The 20,717-nt window shown below is 47.9% G+C and overlaps 1 protein-coding gene across 2 annotated transcripts in view; it reads right to left on the minus strand.

Annotated features, from left to right (window-relative positions):
* The window catches only part of VPS13A (vacuolar protein sorting 13 homolog A), a 2,196,319-nt gene that overhangs the window by 1,579,582 nt on the left and 596,020 nt on the right, over nt 1–20,717 (minus strand). For both annotated transcript variants that reach the window (XM_078675860.1, XM_078675861.1), the window contains exon 25: nt 17,308–17,480. In XM_078675860.1, the coding sequence (XP_078531986.1) occupies nt 17,308–17,480 (173 nt within the window). The remainder of the gene's footprint in view (nt 1–17,307; nt 17,481–20,717) is intronic.

Raw genomic sequence — 20,717 nt, forward strand, 5'->3', positions numbered from 1 at the left:
CGACTTGATCCTAATAATTTTTCTTCAGCAATACCCCTGTGCGTCGGTAGGTGGCGTCAGTCGACTCCGCGTCCGTAGTAGGCATTGTGGTCGCCAGGATGACATTGAGGCGCCTATTTAGGCTGCCCCTGCGCGCTGATGTCAGTTCTGACACCACTTTCTACGCGAGAAGCGCAGAGCCATGAAAGACACTGAACACTGGTGCGCCACACTAGGGCCCTACAAGGGAGTCCCTATCCCTAGAAGTATGTTTGCAGAGCGCGGAGGATGGGTTGAGCGGTAAGGAATCTATAACTGATATATGTTTCTTACAGATACATCGTTACCGAAGGTAAGTAACTTGTTCATCTGAAAGAGACTATTAGTTATAGATGACATACCTTAGATTAGATACTCCAGCAATACCAACCACAGAGAAGGGACTGTGAACCAAGTTCACACCAGAAAGTCCCGGAGGACAGAACGGGCAAAGTAGCTGTCCCTCCAGACTTGAGTATCCAGGCAATAATGTCTGGTACACATGTGCATAGAAGCCCACGTGGCCGCCTGGTAAATGTCGATGAGTGGGACTCCACGCGACAAAGCAGTAGTTGCTGCCATAGCTCTAGTGAAATGAGCCTGCAGACCCACTGAAGGTTCCTTTGTAGCTAAAGCGTAACAAATCTTGATACAAAGGGCTACCCATCGAGAGATGGTACGCTTTTGCACAGAGCGACCTTTCTTTGTCCCCACATGGCCAACGAAGAATTGATCGTCCACCCGGAAATCCTTTGTGCGGTCAAACTAGAAAGACCGCACATGTTTCGGGTCCACACGGCGAAGTCTCTCCTCCTCCTTGGAAGGGTACCGAGTCGGGAAAAAGGTGGGCAGAGTAATAGTCTGTCTGATGTGAAAAGGAGTGACAACTTTAGGCAGGAACAAGGGCCTCGTTAGAAGCACCACTTTGTCCGGATGGACCGAGAAGGAGGCTTTGAAGTAAGAGCCTGAAGCTCACTCACACTGCAAGCAGAGGTAATGGCAACAAGAAAGGCAGTCTTAAGAGTGAGTAGCCTAAGAGGACAGTTGTAAAGAGGCTCGAAGGGAGCGCACATAAGGTACGTCAAAACAAAGTTCAAGTCCCACTGAGGCATTATGAAAGGAGATGGAGGAAAGAGATGAATGATGCCTTTAAAGAACCTACTTACAATAGGGGACTTGAACAAAAAAGGCTGATCTGGTAGCCGAAGAAAAGCAGAAATGGCTGCCAGGTAGCCTTTAAGAGTGCACAGAGCAGAGCCCTGCTGGGCCAAAGAGAGAAGGAACAAAAGAACCTCAGGAAGAAGGGCAGGAAGGGAATCCACAGCCTTTGATGTGCACCATGTCCCAAACTTGTTCCATCGACAGGCGTATACTGTCTTAGTGAGGGACGCCTGGCTGCCAAGATGACATTACAGACTTCGGGAGGAAGCTCAAAAGCTGTCAACTGTCACCACTCAAACTCCGCGCAAGGAGGTGGAGTCTGGACAGGTTTGGGTGGAGAATCGTCCCCTGCTGCGGCTACAGAAGATCCTCATGAAGGGGCAGTCTGATCGGAGGATCGATGGCCATGCTCAGGAGCTCGGGTACCAAACTCTTCGTGTCCAGGCCGGAGCCACAAGAATGACTTGAGCCTGGTTGCTCGCTTGATCTTCTTCAGCACTCAGGACAGAAGTGGTACAGGTAGAAAGACTTACAGGAGCCCACAGCTCCACTCGCGACAAAAAGCATCACCGAGCGAGTGCCACCTTGGAAACTCTAATGCGCAGAACTGCTGGCACTGCGCGTTCACTTTGGTGGCAAACAGATCTAACCAAGGCTCTCCCCACTGCTGAAAGAGACCCTGCACCACCTCCGAGTAAAAAGGCCATTCGTGATACACCAGGCACCGGCGGCTGAGTTTATCCGCCCTGGCGTTCAGAGAACCTGTCAGGTGTTGAACCTGACAGGTCACCCCTGATGTTCCAGCCATATCCAAAGACAAATAGCCTCTTGACAAATAGTCCAGGACCTCAGGACCTCACCCCGCCCTGTTTGTTGCAGTACCACATGGCGGTGGTGTTGACCGTGAACACTTGCACTGCCTTCCCCTTGAGAGAGGGAAGTTATACCTTCAGTGCCAAGCCAATCGCCCGAAGCTCCAACAGGTTGATATGGAGCCCGGACTCCGCTGGAGACCAGACTCCTCTGATCTTCGCCTCTCCCAGGTGGTCGCCCCCTCCCAGTTATGCGTTGGTCACCACCGTAAGTTCTGGTTGGGGAAGGGAGAGGGATCTGGATGTAGTCGGAGAGATTCCCCTGATGCTGTGCCCACTGGAACTTCACGTCCCATTGCAGAGCCAGCGTATGTCATCTGGCATGATGCACCTGCAGACTCAGAACCAGGGGCCACCCCAACCGCGACCAGCCGAGCGTAAGCTTTTCCGACACACAAAGACGCCCCTGCACCCGGCGCCCTACAGCCCCCTGTGCCTCCCTTCGGGGTACGTACCTGTGCTCCAAGATCCCAACTTATCTTTCGAAGTGCTGGTCGCCCCTGGAGAGTTTCCGTCCCCGAGCCTGCATCCTTTGTCCCTTTTTGACCTTTCCCATTGGATAACATAGAGCGCCCGACGGCTCAAAAGCACCCTGCACCCAGCCGCCCGAGTGCCGCTGGCTGTGTCACCTTTGTCCTATCTTACTTCCCCCCCCCCTTGCCCGGGAAACGTGACCAGGAGCCCAGATCCCACAGCACATGGCCTGCTAGCCAGCAGCCACCAACCGAAGGCCCCCTTTCCCTCATTGGATATCATCGGGCCTACCTATCTCTGCACCCGGCGGGCCCTGCGCTGCTGGGGCTGAGCCAACTGTACTTACCTGACCCTGGGGGACCCCTGAGTCTATGCCCAGAACCTTAACTTCACCAGCCAAGTACTCACCTGGAAACCGGTAACTCACTTACCTGCCATTGGATAACATTGACCCATTTTGACTCGAAGTTTTTTGAAGTGTGAAGTTTTGAAAACTACAAATATTCATATAAAATCAGCCGCAGTCCTAATTTTGAAGTACTGTACCTTGCAGCCCAGTACTGAACCGCAAAAGTAATCCTTACCGGGTTTACTAGTAATCTGTATTTTCTCCATAGGAACCCATTGTCTGCTTTTCTATGAAATTTCTTCTAAGTGCCCACTTTTGAAAACTTGAAATATTCTTTAAAAATCGTACGAACTACTGAAACGCAATTACCTACCTGTTTTAAGTTTAGACCCCAGTGCTGGCCCTAGAAGCCCAGTACTGGATTACAAAGTAACGCTATCATACTTTACCTGCAACCTGAATTTCCTCCCATTGAATAACATTGCCAGATTGTCATTGAAAAGTTTCTGTGAACTTTTAAAACAGCTTTATATTCATGAAAATTCACCACAGTAACTAAAACGTTTTTGCTAACTTGGTTTCAGCTTCGACCCCAGGACTGAATCTGAAATCTAGTCCTGGTACTACTAAAGTAATCTATAATGTAATCACCTGTACTTTTAGGGTAACAATTCATTGAGCTCAATGCTAAAGTGTGTCGAGTCTTGAGTTACCTTCAGTAACTCCTGTACATATTGTGTTCATCAACTTATTGCTTAATTGCCAAGTAATTACATGAGAGTTCTCATATCAAGCAAAGTATATTTTTATGCCTGTTGGTTCTAAAAATAAAACAACTATATCTGTGGATATAAAAACCATTGGCCTGGAGTTCAGTCTTTGAGTGTGTGAAATCCTTTGCTGACTGAGTGTGTACAACAAATATTTGCACCGCCCTCTGGTACTGCCTTACTGCTCGACCAAGCTACCACTTTTGAGAGTAAGGTCAGTCCTGACTTTAACCTCTGTTATACCTTTGGGGGTTGTGGACTACATACACACTGTACTTCATTATTGTCCAGTATATATAGAGACACTTTCTCACAGCATGTATAGCAAAGTTGACTGAACATCCCCCGAAAAACCAGATATCCTCAACCGGGCGTAGCGCCGAAGGGCTACCGATATGGGGTCGGTGGTATCCAATCCACAGCAGATGTGAATTTTGCTGCATCGCTCCCATCCGCTACTGCCTCGAAGAGAACGGCCCGGGCCTCCTCCGGGCACTGAGGCAGCACTTGTGCAACCGTATCCCGGATTGAATGAGTACAGTGGCCCAAGAGGCATGTGGTATTCACATACTGCAGCGCCAAGCTGGAGGATGACAACATGTGCTTCCCAAGATGATTCAGCTTCTTGGATTCCCTATCCCTAAGGGTGCGCCTTTGGAAGAGATTGGACCACCCAGCTCTTGGGCAAAGAGTCTTGGGTAAGGAAAATGGGATTGCCTGGAGCCGGGCGGTGGGCAATCGTTCGTGCCACAGGAGCCCCTGCGTTGGGCTTGGACCAAGTGCCCAGCAGGACGTCCTTGAGGGCTGACGGGCAAGAGGGTTTCAGAGGAAATTGCAGCTGGCAGAAGCACCTCCATCAGGAGGTTAGTCCTGACTGCCACTGGAGAGAGCTCCAGGCACATGGCCTCGGCTGCCTTACGCACCACCACAGTATAGTACGCTCCCTCCTCCGTAGTCACGATCTGAGGAGGTATTCAGACCACTTGCGCCACCCAATTCCTCTCCACAGTCTTGTTCTTCCAGCTGGTCTGTCAGAGGGTCCAGCGACCCTTCCCAGTCCTCATCACCACCCTCAGGGTGATAGGGAACACCTAGGATAAACGAGGGAACAAAAGTACCCTCTGGCGTCTGATTCGACGTGTCTTGCATCGATCCGGCTCTGGGTCCATCTCGGGATGGGGATGGCGTAGGCCGGGGGCGCAGCCAGCACCGGGGTGTTGTCGCCGAGGAAGGCAGAGTAAGGTCGACCGGCGTTGATCCGGATCCAGGCCTGGATCCATGGAGGCCCGTCGGAGCCGCCGGCATCAAAGGCCCAGGGCCCACAACCGGCTCCACGGGGCCAGACGGCGCACCAGCGGAGTCTGGCTGCCCAAATACACAGTGGAGGGCTTCATATAACATACATAGCTGGGCAGGGGACGCTCTGGCTCCTGGATACAGGGGAGGCGAGGAGTCGTCCCTGAGTCCAGTGCTAGAGACGGAGCCTTAGAGCGAAGACGCTCTGGGTCCCACATCGCGTCAGCCGACCGACGGGGGAAAGCGAAGAGCGATGGTGCTTCTTCACCTTCTTTTGCTTTGACTTACCCAGAGTGTGCAAAGACTTGGACAAGGTGAGGTGGCTCAGCGACCGGTCTCGAGACCTTCCCCTCAAGTGATACCGGGAGCGGCGTGGAGCCGACTGCCAGGCCTCCAGAAGCTTTTGGGACAGCTCCCGCAAAGACTTTGGATTCATGGCCCAACAGACAGAGCAAGACTTAGGGTCGTTGTCGCGCTCCAGGCACCAGAGGCACACGAGATGCGGATCCGTCACGGACATCAGCTTGTGACAGGAGTCACAAGGCTTGAATTCGGTCTGACAATGGGACATCCGTTGCATGGATCACTGAAATAATATCGAGGGACAGAATATCGACCAACAAAAATATCGTTGAGAAAATATCGAGAGACAAAATATCGAGTTTCTATCTACAAACAGGTAAGTACAAAAATATCGAGTTAAAAATATCGTTTACAAAAATATTGTTGTAAAAAATATCGACTTTAATAAAAACAATATTTAATTACATTAATATAAAAAATTAATTACTAAAATATACTTAACAATACTTAAAATAACTTTTAATAATTAAATAATTAATGAAAGTAAAAAAAATAATATTTTTTTAATCATATTTCTTAAAACATATATATATATAGTAACAAAATTTAATTAAATAATAGCCAATATTATTAACGTACAAATACAATAGAGTAAAAATTACTATTCCCACTCCAGTGGGTGCAACAGTAGGGAAAGCGTTGGATAGCGTAGGGGTTAAAATTACTATTCCCACTCCAAGGAGTGCAACAGTGGATATATGACGTTACAACGCAACTTTTACAACGCACTACCATTACAACGTAAGTATTGGTAAGTATATAATAATTTTTATAATTTAAATTATTTAAAATTAATTTAATATAATTTAATTTAATTTAATTTCAATAAATTAAATTAATGTAAATTTAATTTTACTTTCTTTTTACACTGTACCCCTGTACCCCAAAAACCCAAAACTGACCCTGAAAAAAAACCTTTACCCAAAACCCCCAAACTGACCCTGAACCCTAAAAATACCCCTTTACCCAAAAACCCAAAACTGACCCTGAACCCTAAAAATACCCCTTTACCCAAAAACCCAAAACTGACCCTGAACCCTAAAAATACCCCTTAACCCAAAAACTAAAAACTGACCCTGAACCCTAAAAATACCCCTTTACCCAAAAACTAAAAACTGACCCTGAACCCTAAAAATACCCCTTTACCCAAAAACTAAAAACTGACCCTGAACCCTAAAAATACCCCTTTACCCAAAAACTAAAAACTGACCCTGAACCCAAAAAATACCCCTTTACCCAAAAACTAAAAACTGACGATGAACCCTAAAAATACCCCTTTACCCAAAAACCAAAAACTGACCCTGAACCCTAAAAATACCCCTTTAATTTAACATAATTAGCAATTAATCAATTAAATTAAATTAATTACCAATTACATTTTAAATAATTAACAAATATTATTTAATTACCAATTAATTAAATATTACTACCAATTAATACATTTGCATATTTAATTAATTATAATTAAATTACTTCCCACCCTATTCCCCTATAAACCCACAACCCGCTACAGGAAATAAATTATTTTTATTTACATAATTAGCAATTAATCAATTACATTAAATTAATTACCAATTAAATTTTAAATAATTAACAAATATTATTTAATTACCAATTAATTAATTATTACTACCAATTAATAAATTTACATATTTAATTAATTATAATTAAATTACTTCCCACCCTATTCCCCTATAAACCCACAACCCGCTACAGAATAAAATTACACAATAATTACAAAAAAATCATTAATTAAAAATAATTATAACATAAAATGACACTTTTCACACATATAACATAAAAACACTATAAATAATTAAATATTATTTAAAAAACAATATTTTTTACTATCTAGATTATATACTTGGATATTTTCACTTTCTATATTATTTACAGTCGATATTACTTCACTTACCTTAAAAACGATATTTTGACTGTCGATATCCTGTCCTGTCGATATTTTGTCCAAACGATATTTAAAACTCGATATTCTGTCCAAACGATATTTTGGAGTCGATATTATGTCTGTGCACCCCGTTGCACACCAGGAGTCAAAGACTCGAAAAAAGACATCGACAAAAGTCGAAAAGGTTAAGTCAAAAAATGACTAAGTGGCAAGCTCTCTCTGGATCTGCGCTGGGCTGGCGCGGAAAAAGAAAACGGACGTCAGCGTGCAGGGGCGGCATTTAAGTAGGCACCGCAACGTCATCCCGGCAACCACGACGCAGGCGACAGACGCGGAGTCGACCGACGCCACCTACCGACGCGAAGGGGTATTGCTGAAGAAAAATTCTCTGGATACAGTCTGACGTGGAGAAGTGTGGCTCACCGGTTAGAGGAGGCAGACTCTGATGCAGAGGTCAGACCTGGGACCAGGGTTCAATACCCGACGCGGCAGGGTCTTGAGCTCATAATGTCCACGGACTTGATAATTCTCGCCTCGGTGCCTACTCGAATCGTGGGTTCACACTCTGCAACTCTGGGCAATAGCTTGCTTAATCTCCACTATGGCCCCACCGCGATGGGATGCCTGGTCTTCAACTTGGGGATGCCCAGTAGGGGTAATCTCGCAGGGAAAGACCAGGACGGTTCCCAAAGCAAGCGCCTTGAGACCTTAGGGTGATAAGGCGCTATACAAGAGTGTATGATTACGATTACGATTATTACGCCTGGCGGTAATTCTAAGGTAAGGAATATATAACTAATAGTCTCTTTCAGATCAGTCTTTATTTCCTTCCCTTGAGGGGTGTTTGGGTGCTGTGTAGATGATGGACAACTAGACCACTAATACTTAATACCGACGTGTACGTCAGCAAAGTACCTCAAAACTAAGAACGCAGTGTGCTTCATGTAAACACCTGAACTGATTAAAAGCATATATTTGCAAAGTAGAAATACAGTGTATTTGGTTTAGCACTTTGCTCTAACAAACCCTCCATTCAACTATAATCCAGAATGTTGTACATTGTACTTGGCTTACACTTTAGCATTGTATTGAATAACTAATAAAGTATTGGCCTTTCCAAAATGTGTATATCTATTTTTCTCGATGCAATGATGAAATGAGCTGCACATTTGATGTTAGAGGTGGATACCAGAATTGTAGTGATAAGATTACAACACTCCCTCTTGCCCAGCCGGTTAACATGAAAGGCTGCAAGAGGTCAACTGCTGGCTAACTGTGGAAGAACAACAAGTCTGGGGTTACTTGTATGAGGATTTTAAACCTGATCAGCCATCCAGTAAAAAAGGAGCTTTGCTTAAAAGTGAGCAATAAAGTTTGAAAGATGCCGCACAAATTGATACTCCAGCCAATTTAAGCTTCCCTCATATGTCGAGGCTGTTAGAGTGCAGTTTTGGGGCTGTTGGACAGTTCAACCGGAGCACTGTGCAAGGAACATCACAAATTCATCTAAAGGCAACCAAGCATGGTCAGTTCTTTTGTATGTTTTAATTATTTAGGGTCCTGTTACCCATCACAGCCTGTGTGGAATTTCTCTTGCCGCGTAATCGCTCTAATGAAACACATTTCATATTCCGCTGTGACACAAACAAGTTTTCTTCCTGATTACTACTATACCCGTACCTGTCATCCTTCAGTGTCAGACTGTGAATGGTAAAAAGTGTGGGAAAGCTCAAAAATGAACTATTACCTCTGTGCGCTATGACTGAAGCGTTCAGCAGTTGTATACACTCTGATATCTAAAGCAATGAAAGATGATTCACAGAAATGCAAGGAGGCACCGAAAGTGATACCACAGATGCTTTTACCACACATGACATTACTGGATTAGCTACTTGTCTCACTCTCAGCCGCTTTCTGGTTGATGTTGAGTGGTCAAGGACAAGGAGTGTTAACTCCTGAGACCAGGGGAAGCACCAAAGAGCAAGCCTGGATGGCATCTGCACACCAGGCAGGTGACCCCCATATAGTATAGAAACTTTGAGGAAGTATACATTGATTGCGTAAATTTATTTATAAAGCACTTACAACCCCATAGCAGGCTTTGAAGTGGTTTTCTGGTCAGTAGCACCCTACTCAGGACCCCAAGACTAGTAGTCACCTGCAGCATGTATTGGGGATCTTGGACTGTCATGTTCCGTGTTGCTTGGTATTCTTTCTCCATTACAAAGGCAGAGCTGGCCTCCGTTCATCGACCCACATCAGGATGTCTTATGTGATGGACAAGAGAAGATGAAAACATTAGGTCCCTGCAGGAGAGGGTGGGGTTTGGGGCGGGGGTGTTACATGTCAGGTAGCTGTCTCTCATTCACATCAGGATGCAGGTATATGGATCGGCAGGGCCAGAAGTGGGCTGTGTGATCTTTAATTTAGGGGGAAGGGCACCACACGGGCAGCCACAATTAAACAAAGAATGGCGCTGGTGCTGCCGTGGGAGGTAGTGGCAGGGGAAGGGCACTGCACAGGTTGCAATAATTAAGGGCGTTAGTGCGTGCCATGGGAGTAATTAAACAAAGAATGGTGTTGGTGTGTGCAGAGAAACTCAATAAAGAAGATAGTGCTTACAGACTTAAGAGCACATACTGTGTAACAACTGAAGTAAAAGGGCCAGTTGTCATGGGAGGTTACAAATGAAGACAAGGCGGTACTAAGGAGAGACTAACAAGCCCATTTACGAATCAGAAGCCAGTATTTACGAAGGGCAATGACACAAGCCAATGACCAGTATGGGCGAAGAGAGGGCAGGGCTTCTATTCCATACTCCACTACAACAAGTCTCGCAGAGCAGCACATGCAAGCTGACTCTAGGTTCGACCTGAAAAGAGGGACTAGTGACCATATTAACCAATGAAAAGTAGCCATTTACAAAGGACAGTAAAAGGAGACAATTAGAAAGATGGGTGTTGCTTAATGCCCATTTCCTGAATACAGCGTGTCTCAAAGAGACACGCGCAAGTGCTGCCTAGGCGAGACGTAAAAATCACTCACTACTAATAATACACACCTGCCAAAATGCATACCTGGAATGCAGCACAATTGAGGGATTGCTGAAGAGGCTGCAGAAGCCCAGTCACCTTGGTCCACCTTTATTGCAACTGTCCCAAACTAACTAAATACTAGGAGGGGGTGTTAAATGACATTGATGTCATTCTTGCCCCTCAAATCCCGAGATTCTTGGCATACATGTCACTGGGCCTTCCTAATACACAAACATTCAAGCTGCATTCAAAGAGGGAAAGGCAAATGGCATTGGTACTATGTGAAGCGAGGCAGGCAATCAAGTGTTTTATGGGGTGCAGCCAACATTCCAGACCCTGCTACTGGCTGTATACACTGTGGAACATTGCAGAAATGGAAAAAATTACCCATTCACTTGAAAACAAGACATGGAGTTCCATGGACGAAGGAGTCCCTTTGATTAATTTCCTTTCTAATAAATTCTGTGACCTTACCCGCCCTAAATATCTGCTGGTTCGCTGCCAGGTCAATGGACTGGATGATGCCTATATTGGGGTTCTATGGCTTGGTGTAGAGTTAGTTAGAGTACAATGTTAGGGGCGGACAAATTACTGATTGAAACTAAATGAATATGCTACTTACCAGTATGCATCTGTTCTTGGCATGTAGGGCTGCTGACATTCATATCTATAGGATAGATCGCCGCCTAGTGTTGGGTCCGGATGATTGCACATTGTTGTCCTGGAAGAGTCTTCGAAGTATCACGAGATAGGTGGCTCCTCCCCTGGACTACAGTGCGCATGGGCATCGACTCCATCCCCAGATTGTTTTTAGCCATTGTGGCGAAGATGGAGTGTAACAGTGTGAGCGATGGCCATGCTAAGAGTAAGTGTAAGTTCTGCAGCCGCTACAGGCGCCGGGGAATAGGGCGGGCGATATGAATGTCAGCAGCCCTACATGCCAAGAACAGATGCATACTGGTAAGTAGCATATTCAGTTCGAGGCATGTGGGCTGCTGAATTCATATCTATAGCATATAATACATAGCAGTCCCTCCATCATAGGCGGCCGCCTGTGCCAGCTGCAGATGTCTGAAAAAGTGTCTTTAGAACAGCCTGCTCTACAGCTGCTTGGAGTGCACATCTACACAGTAGTGTTTAGTAAATGTGTGTGGGGCAGACCACGTGGCTGCTCTACAAATGTCTTCCAAAGGGATATTACCAAGGAAAGCCATGGAGGCCCCCAACTTGCGGGTGGAGTGGGCTCTGGGGGGGACCGTTAAAGTGCGCTTAGCCTTGTGATAGCAAATCTGAATACACTTAACGATCCACCTGGCTATACCTGCTTTGGAAATGGGGTTGCCCTTGTGCTGGGCAGTAAAGGCAACAAAGAGTTGTTGTGTCTTCCTAAAACCCTTTGTCCTATCGATGTAGTACATCAAAGCTCGTTTGACATCAAGAGTGTGGAGCATTCTTTCTGCTACTGTCTCTGGGTTTTGAAAGAACGCGGGCAGCTCAATGGACTGATTGACATGGAACTGCGAAACCACGTTAGGAAGAAATTTAGGGTTAGTGCGCAGCACCACCCTGTTGGAGTGAATTTGTATGAATGGCTCTTGTACAGTGAGCGCCTGTAGCTCACTAACACGTCGCAGAGACGTAATGGCAATGAGAAATGCCACTTTCCATGTCAAGAACTGAATCTCACAGGAATGTAGAGGCTCAAAAGGTGGGCCCATCAACCTGGTGAGGACCACATTGAGGTTCCATACAGGAGCTGGTGGGGTCCTGGGAGGGATGACCCGTTTAAGTCCTTCTAGGAAGGCTTTAATGGCAGGCACTCCGAAAACGGAGAGATGCTGCCTGTTTTGGAGATAAGCCGCTATGGCGGATAAGTGTATCCGAATGGAAGCATATGCTAGATTGCATTTGTAAAGATGTAACAAATAACAGATGATGTTGGGAATGGATGCATCTAGCGGGTTGATATTGTGCTCTGTACAGTAGATGACAAACCGCTTCCATTTCGCTGCATAGCAAGCTCTGGTAGTGGGCTTTCTTGCCTCCCGGATGATATCCATGCATTCAGGAGGCAAGTCAAGATAGCCAAATTCTAAGACTTCAGGAGCCAGATCGCCAGGTTGAGCTGTTGCGGGTCTGGATGCTGAATGTCGCCACGGCTCTGCGTCAAAAGCCTGGGTGTGAGGTGCAGCCTTTGATGCGGTACCACGGAGAGTTCTAGAAACGTGGTGTACCATGGTTGGCGTGCCCACGTTGGAGCAACCAGGATGAGTGTCATCGAGTGTTGCTTTAGCTTTCGTGCCACCAGCGGTATGAGAGGTGCTGGGGGAAAAGCGTACGCAAATCTGCCTGACCAGTTCATCCATATCGCATTGCCCTGCGACTGTGGGTGAGGGAACCTGGCGGCAAAGCTTTGGCATTTTGCGTTTTCCCTTGTGGCAAACAGGTCTATCTCTGGATGACCCCACTGCTGGAAGTACGGGCGGAGTACTGATGGATGTATCTCCCACTCGTGCATCTGGTGGCTGTACTTGCTGAGCAGATCCGCCATCTGATTGTCCTTGCCCGGGAGGTGTTCCGCCATGAGGAAGATGTTCCTCTGAATGGCCCACTTCCACATGCTCTGAGCCAGATGAGACAACTGCGGAGAGTGTGTACCTCCCTGCTTTTGAATGTAGTACATGGCCGTCATGTTGTCCATCCGGATCAACACGACTTTGTTGCACAGATGTACTTTGAATGCCTTCAATGCCATGAAGATTGCCATCAGTTCTAGGTAGTTGATGTGCATCTTCTTCTGCTGCGTTGTCCATAGTCCCTGCACCGTGTAGTGGAGTACATGAGTTCCCCATCCCTGGAGAGATGCGTCTGTCGTCAGGACAATCTGTGGCACAGGCTCCTGGAACAGTCGGCCCTTGCAAAGGTTGTGTGGATTCCACCAATGCAGAGAGCTGTATGCCCGACCGGTCACCAACACTAGGTCGTTCAACTGTCCTTGAGCCTGAGTCCACTGATGAGCCAAGCATTCTTGGAGCGGACGCATATGTAGCCTCGCGTGCGGGACTATGAAGATGCAGGAGGCCATTATGCCTATCAACTGCATGAACACTCTTGCAGGAAGCGAGTGTTGCGGTCTGAACTTTTGGATCAGTGACTGAATGCTGTCGATCCTCACAGAATTCGGCTGAGCTGTGGCTGCCAGAGTATCGATCGTCGCACCCAGATATTGCCGCACAAGGGCTGGCTGAAGGTGCGACTTGGGATAATTCAGTGAGAATCCCAGATCGTGAAGAAGGTGAATGGTGTGGGACATGTTAGCGGCGCACCGCTGGGCCGACTTTGCTTGGACAAGCCAGTCGTCCAGATAAGGGTAAACGTGAACATTCTGCCTCCTGAGGTGCGCAGCTACTGTCGCCAGACATTTTGTGAACACCCTGGGGGCTGTGGTCACCCCGAAAGGCAGGACCTTGAACTGATAATGCCGACCCCGAATAGTGAACCTGAGGTATTTTCTGTGTGATGGATGCAGTGGAATGTGGAAATAGGCATCCTTGAGATCCAAGGTTGCAAGGAAGTCTCCCTGATTGAGCAACGGGAGAACCTGCTGCAGTGTGAGCATATGAAAGTGTTCTGATAGAATGTACTGATTCAGGGGTCTGAGGTCCAGTATGGGTCTGAGGGATCCGTCCTTTTTTGGGATTAAGAAGTACAGGGAGTACACTCCCGTGCCTTCTTCCTCCACCGGCACGAGCTCGATTGCCCCTTTTTGCAGCATGACGAGTACCTCCTGCTGCAATAAGTGCAAATGCTCTGTGGACATAGGACGGTGTTTTGGTGGCATGTTGGGTGGAGTGGATGTTAACTCCAAACAATAACCGAACTGGACAAGTTTCCTGACCCACCTGTCTGTGGTGATGGATTTCCAGACGGGCAGGAACTGCTGGAGTCTCCCCCCGACAGGTGTAGTATGGTCGGGGGGCAGCGACAGGGCGTCACTGTTTGTTGGTGGCGGAGGAGCGGGAGTTGTTGTTTCCATGACCTCTGCCCTTGGTGCTGTTGCCCCGATAGCCGCCTCTACTCTGCTTGGTGTAAGAGGACTGCGCCCCACCTTTATTGTATTGCGTTTGCTGGGACATCTGGCCTCTGGAAACACCTCTATTGCCTGAGCGACGAAAAGTGCTGCCCCGAAACTGCTGGGACTGGAGAGCCCCCATGGATTTTGCAGTTTCGGTATCCTTTTTTATCTTTTCCAAGGTTGTATCCACCTCAGGACCAAATACCTATCTGGGTTTACTGGCTGATTGAGGATGGTAGTTTGCATCTCCGGCTTGAAATCGGAGATTCTGAGCCAGGCCTGACGTCTCAACATGACACTGGTGTTAATGGCTCTGGCCGCGGTGTCCGCCACGTCCAGTGCACACTTAATCGAAGCGTTGGAGATAAGCTTCCCTTCCTGAATAAGCATCTCAGCTGCCTCTTTATACTGATCTGGAAGATGTTGTAACAGGGTCTCTAGTGTGTCATAGTGGGCCCTGTCATATCTGGCCAGGAGTGCCTGAGTGTTAGAGATACGCCAGATATTGGCCGCCTGAGCCGCCACCCTCTTCCCTGATGCCTCCAGCACTTTAGATTCCTTGTCTGGGGGAGGAGCATCACCAGTGGTCTGCGAGTTCGCCCTCTTCCGGGCATTAGAAACGACCAGAGAGTCCAATGGCAACTGGCCTTTGATGTAGGTTGGGTCGCCAGGCGCCGGCCTATATTTTTTCTCAATCCTAGGGTTGACCACCCTGGCCCGTGTGGGTTCCTTAAAAATGTCTGCAGCATGTTTGAGAACCCCTTTTAGCATGGGGAGAGTCTTGACAGTCTTTTCTGCTGTGGAAAAGGTATCAAAAAGGAAGTCCACTTCGATAGGGTCAGCTTGGAGCTCCACGTCGTGGTTTTTAGCCGCCCTCTCAATTAGAGCGTTAAATGCAGCCGAATCCTCAGTAGGAGAGGTCTTGACAATGTACACCTGAGGGTCCCGGGCAGTTTGCTGATCCCCTGGGTCACCTGCATCTGCCCATGAGTCGTGGTGATCCTCAGGATCAGTGTTGGCAGGAAAACCATACTCCTCGTCATCACCTTCTCCACCCTCCACATCCGAATAGGTGGGAGAGGGTGTAGCCACTCGTGGAGTCCGTGGAGCAAGAGGCTCCACCAGAACCGGGGATTCCGCAGCAGGCTTTTTGCGCTTCAAAGGAATCGAGTAGGACTCCAAAGGCTGGGTCGCCGTGATCTTCCTCTGGTAGAGGGTGAGTTTCCCGGTGTCGGCTTCGATATAGTGTTCCAACTGCTCCTCCACCGAGGGTTGTCGAGGTTTCAAGCTCCCAAGCGGCTGAGAAGGCTTCTGCGCCGTAGACACTGGTACGGGCGCTTCGGTGACCGACCGTGGTGCGAAGGCCTTTGGTGCTACCTTCGGCGGCAACGTAAACAGGAGTGGCTTCAAAGACTTTGGCGTTGTGGCAGCTGGCTTCGTGGTGGAAGCATCCTTCGGTGCGGCCGCGGAAGCCTTGTTCCTGATGCATTGTAGAGAATCCGACACCTGCTTCGTAAAGGAAGCGGACGGTTTCGTCGATCCGACAGACGTCTTCGGTCCACCAGCGAGTGAAGACTCGAGCGTCGATGCCTTGTTTTTATCCGGTACAGGAGCAGCCTTTTTCGGCCCGCTGTGTCCTCCTTCTATGCCGACGGTTTCGTGCCGGTGGCCTTGACTACGGGGTGCGGGGCCCCAGTCTTCGGTTCGACGCCCTTGACCGACTTTGACTCTGCGCCCTTGACAGACTTTGGCTCGGCGCCCTTGGTCTACTTCCCCGGGTCGACAGCCTTCTTCGGCTTCGGCTGCCCCGACGTGTCTGAAGACGAGGAGGCGGCGGCCGGAGTGACAGACGTCTTCTGTTTTGACGGCGTCTCAATTACTTTAGTTTTCGTCGACACCGAAGGTTTCGGTTTCGTTTTGACCAACGTCGGCTCCGCAGAAGTGTCCGTAGCCGGGCCCGTAGGCGAGGCCGTGGATCTGGGTGGAAGGTCTTGGGTAAGGCCGTGTGGCGATCCCTCGACCTGAGCCTTAGTAATTGTGCGGTCGGGGCTTAGCTCTTCACACGAGCTATCTTCCGTGGACCCGTAGGCCTCATTGTCGTCTCCTACCTCGTCGACGACGTCTTCTGCCTCGACCACCTCGACATCCGCATCGTATTCGTAGTCGATCTCCTCCGCCGGAGGGGAAACTTGAAGATGAACTTCTTGCTCGTCTGCTTCTTCTCTGTCGAAGATGTCCACCGGTGCCGGGGCCGACTGCCGGGCTTCCTGGCGCGCCACGCGCCGAAGTCGAATCGTTTTCTTCGATCGAAACCTAGAACAAGCCATACAGTTGGCTTCATCGTGGTCCGGCGACAGGCACTTGTTGCACACCGGGTGGACGTTGATGTGTGGGTACTTAGATCCGGACACGGGACATCTCTTGAACGGACTCCGTTCCATGATGTCGACGAAAGTCTTGCTGCGTCGACTGGGCCCCGAGTAACGAAGAGCCACGCGACTCCTCTGGATGTCCGACTCGGGAACTGAGCCGGAACAGAGCTGGGACCGAACGCAAAACAATACCGACGGTATAGGAAAAGGCCTTCGGGCCTTAGGAAAAGTCTATATTGATTCCGAACTGGAGATGTCGAATATACATCCGAACCAAATGGCGGAAAAAAACAATCTGGGGATGGAGTCGATGCCCATGCGCACTGTAGTCCAGGGGAGGAGCCACCTATCTCGTGATACTTCGAAGACTCTTCCAGGACAACAATGTGCAATCATCCGGACCCAACACTAGGCGGCGATCTATGCTATAGATATGAATTCAGCAGCCCACATGCCTCGAACCTTAAGGTATGTCAGTCCAGCTTGAACAGATTCATCCTATAAAAAGATCTGGTCCATAAATATTTAATGCCAATAATATGTAGTAAAAATGTAAATGCATTATTTTTTCATTTATTAATTTCACAAAGACAGACAGGAGTAAATACATTCATACCTCTGGTATTTCAAATCTCATTTGAAATTCGGTCATATTCTTCAGAGATTCCTGTTTCTGTAACCTGTTTCTTCGCATGCTTCCAGATCGACTTAGAGAACAAGTGGTTCCATCAAAAAAGCCAATATCATCCACTGGGCTGCTTGGAGCATCATAGAATTCCTCCTCAGTATCTACAAGTAAATATCAAAATTAACCACATAATTGACTGTTATTTATAAAGTCGTTGATAATTATTCGTTACACAAAACGCAAACAAGTACAGTAGCTATGTTTTCGTATGAGTAGTTGGAATACTGAATTTAAAAAAGACTAATTAAGTTTTTGTAACTGCATCAGACAGTTTCAAGAATGTCATTAGAGAAAGAAGGTGCTTTTAGAAAGAAAGCCTACTATGTATTCAACAAACAAGATGTAGGACATTCAATGAAAGATGTCCTACTAAACATTTTTCTAGGAAAATTACCCAATATAAGAAGATCACTACATAAATAAACAATGAAGCTTTCTAGGTACCAGAGCCCTAGTTGGTAAAAATGTGCACATCAGTGTTGTCATCTGTCCTCCTTGTTGTTTGCTCTAAGCAAGGAGCTTCTTGCTGGTCATTGTGACGCTGGGGGGACAACATGTTGTGATCAGTAAAGGGGTTGTTCAAGTCATCTTATAAGCAGGACATGCGGACTGACCTGTTGCCTCTAATGGCACATCTGGATGTGTTCAGGCTGGTATCAGGTAGAGATACAAGTATATAGGACATCAATCATATATTTAAATACTTAGGGATACAAATATATAGGACATCAATCAGAGGATGTGATAGCTCGAAACCTCACTAGGGTACCATCAAATGATATACCATCAATCTGCTTTTTAGATGGCTACTGCTGCCCAATACGATTAGAGTTACACTAAGATGCTGCTTCTGCACTGCATGCTCAATAGCTTTGTAAGAAAATGGGTGATAGCTAGGTAATCCTTTTTCGCGAAACCTGATACTTTGTTGATAAAATGATTTGAGAGTCGGCAGATGCAGGGTAGCCTTAGCGAAACTGTATTTGTCTAAAGACTAATTGAGTTTAGGGTCACCTGACTTTGAAACATATTACTTGCTGGATGTCAATAATGTTGATTGGAGCGTCCGAAACAGTGAGGTATTCAGTTTATTGGGATATTGACAAACAAATAGAGGAGTTTGGGCAATATAGACATTTTTGTCACCACAATCCGATCAGCAAGCGAATGAGGCAACCGGGGCCACCGCTCCACTCGGTCAGTAATCCGTGCATTAACACAGCCATAATTCATAGAGATGAACTGTTATGGATCCCTATGTAACCATATTCCCAAGTATTTCACCGGATCGTGAGTCCAAGTCAGCGGGAAGTCCAACTCTACCTCCTGAGTGTCAGCTGTCAGCGGAAACACCGTTGATTTTGCCCAATTAATCCCCAGGCCGGAATATCCCTAAAAGCACAAGTTACTACTTGTGTAACGATATATCTGTAAGAGACATTAGTTAGTGATAGATTCCTTACCTTAGAATATCCCAAGGTGTCAGACTGGATCCGGAAAGTTTTGCTTAGCAGTATCCCTGCGCGATAGTAGGTGGTATCCTGCGACCCGCGTCCGTCACTGGCATCGTAAGCGCCAAGATGACGTCACGGAGACTACTTAGGCGCCACCCATGAGCACCGACGTCAGTCCTGTACACGACTTTCATCTCCAGGAACGCAGAGCCATGCAAGATACTGAACATTGGTGCATAAAACTAGGGCCCTGAAAAGGATGACCTTAACCCTAGTAATCGCTGACCTAAAAGGGAGGATGGGTGGGGCGGTAAGGAATCTATCACTAACTAATGTCTGTTACAGATATAGCGTTAAACAAGTAGTAACTTGTGCATCTGAAAGAGGCACGTTAGTGATAGATTCCTTACCTTAGAATAGATACCCCAGCAATACCAACACCAGTGGAGGGTCTGCGAACAAAATGACACCAGAAAGTCACGGAGAACAGAACGGTCAAAGAAGCCGTCCCTCCGGACTGGACTGTCAAGGCAGTACTGTATGGTAAACGTGTGCAGCGAGGCCCACATAGCTGCCTGACAAATGTCCTGGAAGGGACCCCTGCGTTCCAAGGCAGTAGTGGCTGCTGTTGCCCTGGTGGAATGGGCACGCAGCCCCACAGGAGGCTCCTTCTTAACCAACGAGTAACAGGCCTTAATGCAGAGAACGACCCACCGAGAGATGGTCCGTTTGTGCAATGCCCAACCTTTTTTGGCGCCCACGTAGACAACAAAGAGCTGGTCATCCACCTGGAACCGATGTGTGGCTCAGGTAGAAGGAGAGCGCACGTTTTGGGTCCAGGCGGTGGATCCTCTCTTCCTCTCTGGAAGGATGCGGAGGCGGAAAGAAGGTGGGCAAAGTGATGGTCTGCACGATGTGGAAGGGCGTGACAACATTTTGGAAAAAAACAAGGACGGGATCCTCAGAACCACCTTGTCCGGATGAACAGACAGGAAAGGAGGTTTTGAAGAAAGAGCCTGGAGCTCACTCACCCTTCTGGCAGAGGTGATAGCAACCAGGAAAGCAGTCTTTAAAGTGAGAAAAGGCAAGGGACAGTTATGAAGGGGCTCGAAGGGAGCGCACATCAGATATGTAAAGACAGGGTTTAAGTCCCATTGAGGCATGCACCATGCCACAAACTTGTTCCACCTGCAGGCGTATACCATTTTTGTGGCGGAACGCCTGGCTGCCAGAATGACATCCCAGACTTCGGGAGGAAGATCAAAAGCTGTCAACTGTCGCCGTTCATTCTCCACGCATGGAGGTGAAGGCTGGACAGGTTCGGATGGAGGACCGTCCCCTGCTGCTGCGACAGAAGATCCTCCCGAAGAGGCAATTGGATCGGGGGATCGATCGACATGCTGAGTAGCTCGGGATACCAGTATCTTCGTGCCCAATCCGGACCCACAAGATGACTCGGGCCCGGTCGCGCCGAATATTCTTCAGCACTCTGGGCAGAAGTGGTATAGGCGGAAAGGCGTACAACAGACCGCAACTCCACTCGTGACGAAAAGCGTCGCTGAGCAAATGCCGCCTTGGAAATTCCAACGCGCAACACTGATGACATTGCGCGTTCTCTTCGATGGCAAATAAATGTAACCAAGGCTCTCCCCACTGCTGAAAGAGACCTTGCGCCACGTCCGAGTTCAGACGCCATTCGTTATCCATTAGGTACCGGCGGCTGAGTTTGTCCGCCCAGGCATTCAGAGAACCTGCCAGGTGTTGGACCACCAAGGTAATGCCTTGATGTTCCAGCCAAATCCAGAGGCGCAGAGCCTCCTGACATAGGGTCCAGGACCCCACCCGCCCTGTTTGTTGCAATACCACATGGCGGTGGTGTTGTCC

This window comes from Lissotriton helveticus, chromosome 2_1 (genome assembly GCF_964261635.1).
Source record: "Lissotriton helveticus chromosome 2_1, aLisHel1.1, whole genome shotgun sequence".
In the NCBI taxonomy this organism is placed as follows: Eukaryota; Metazoa; Chordata; class Amphibia; order Caudata; family Salamandridae; genus Lissotriton; species Lissotriton helveticus.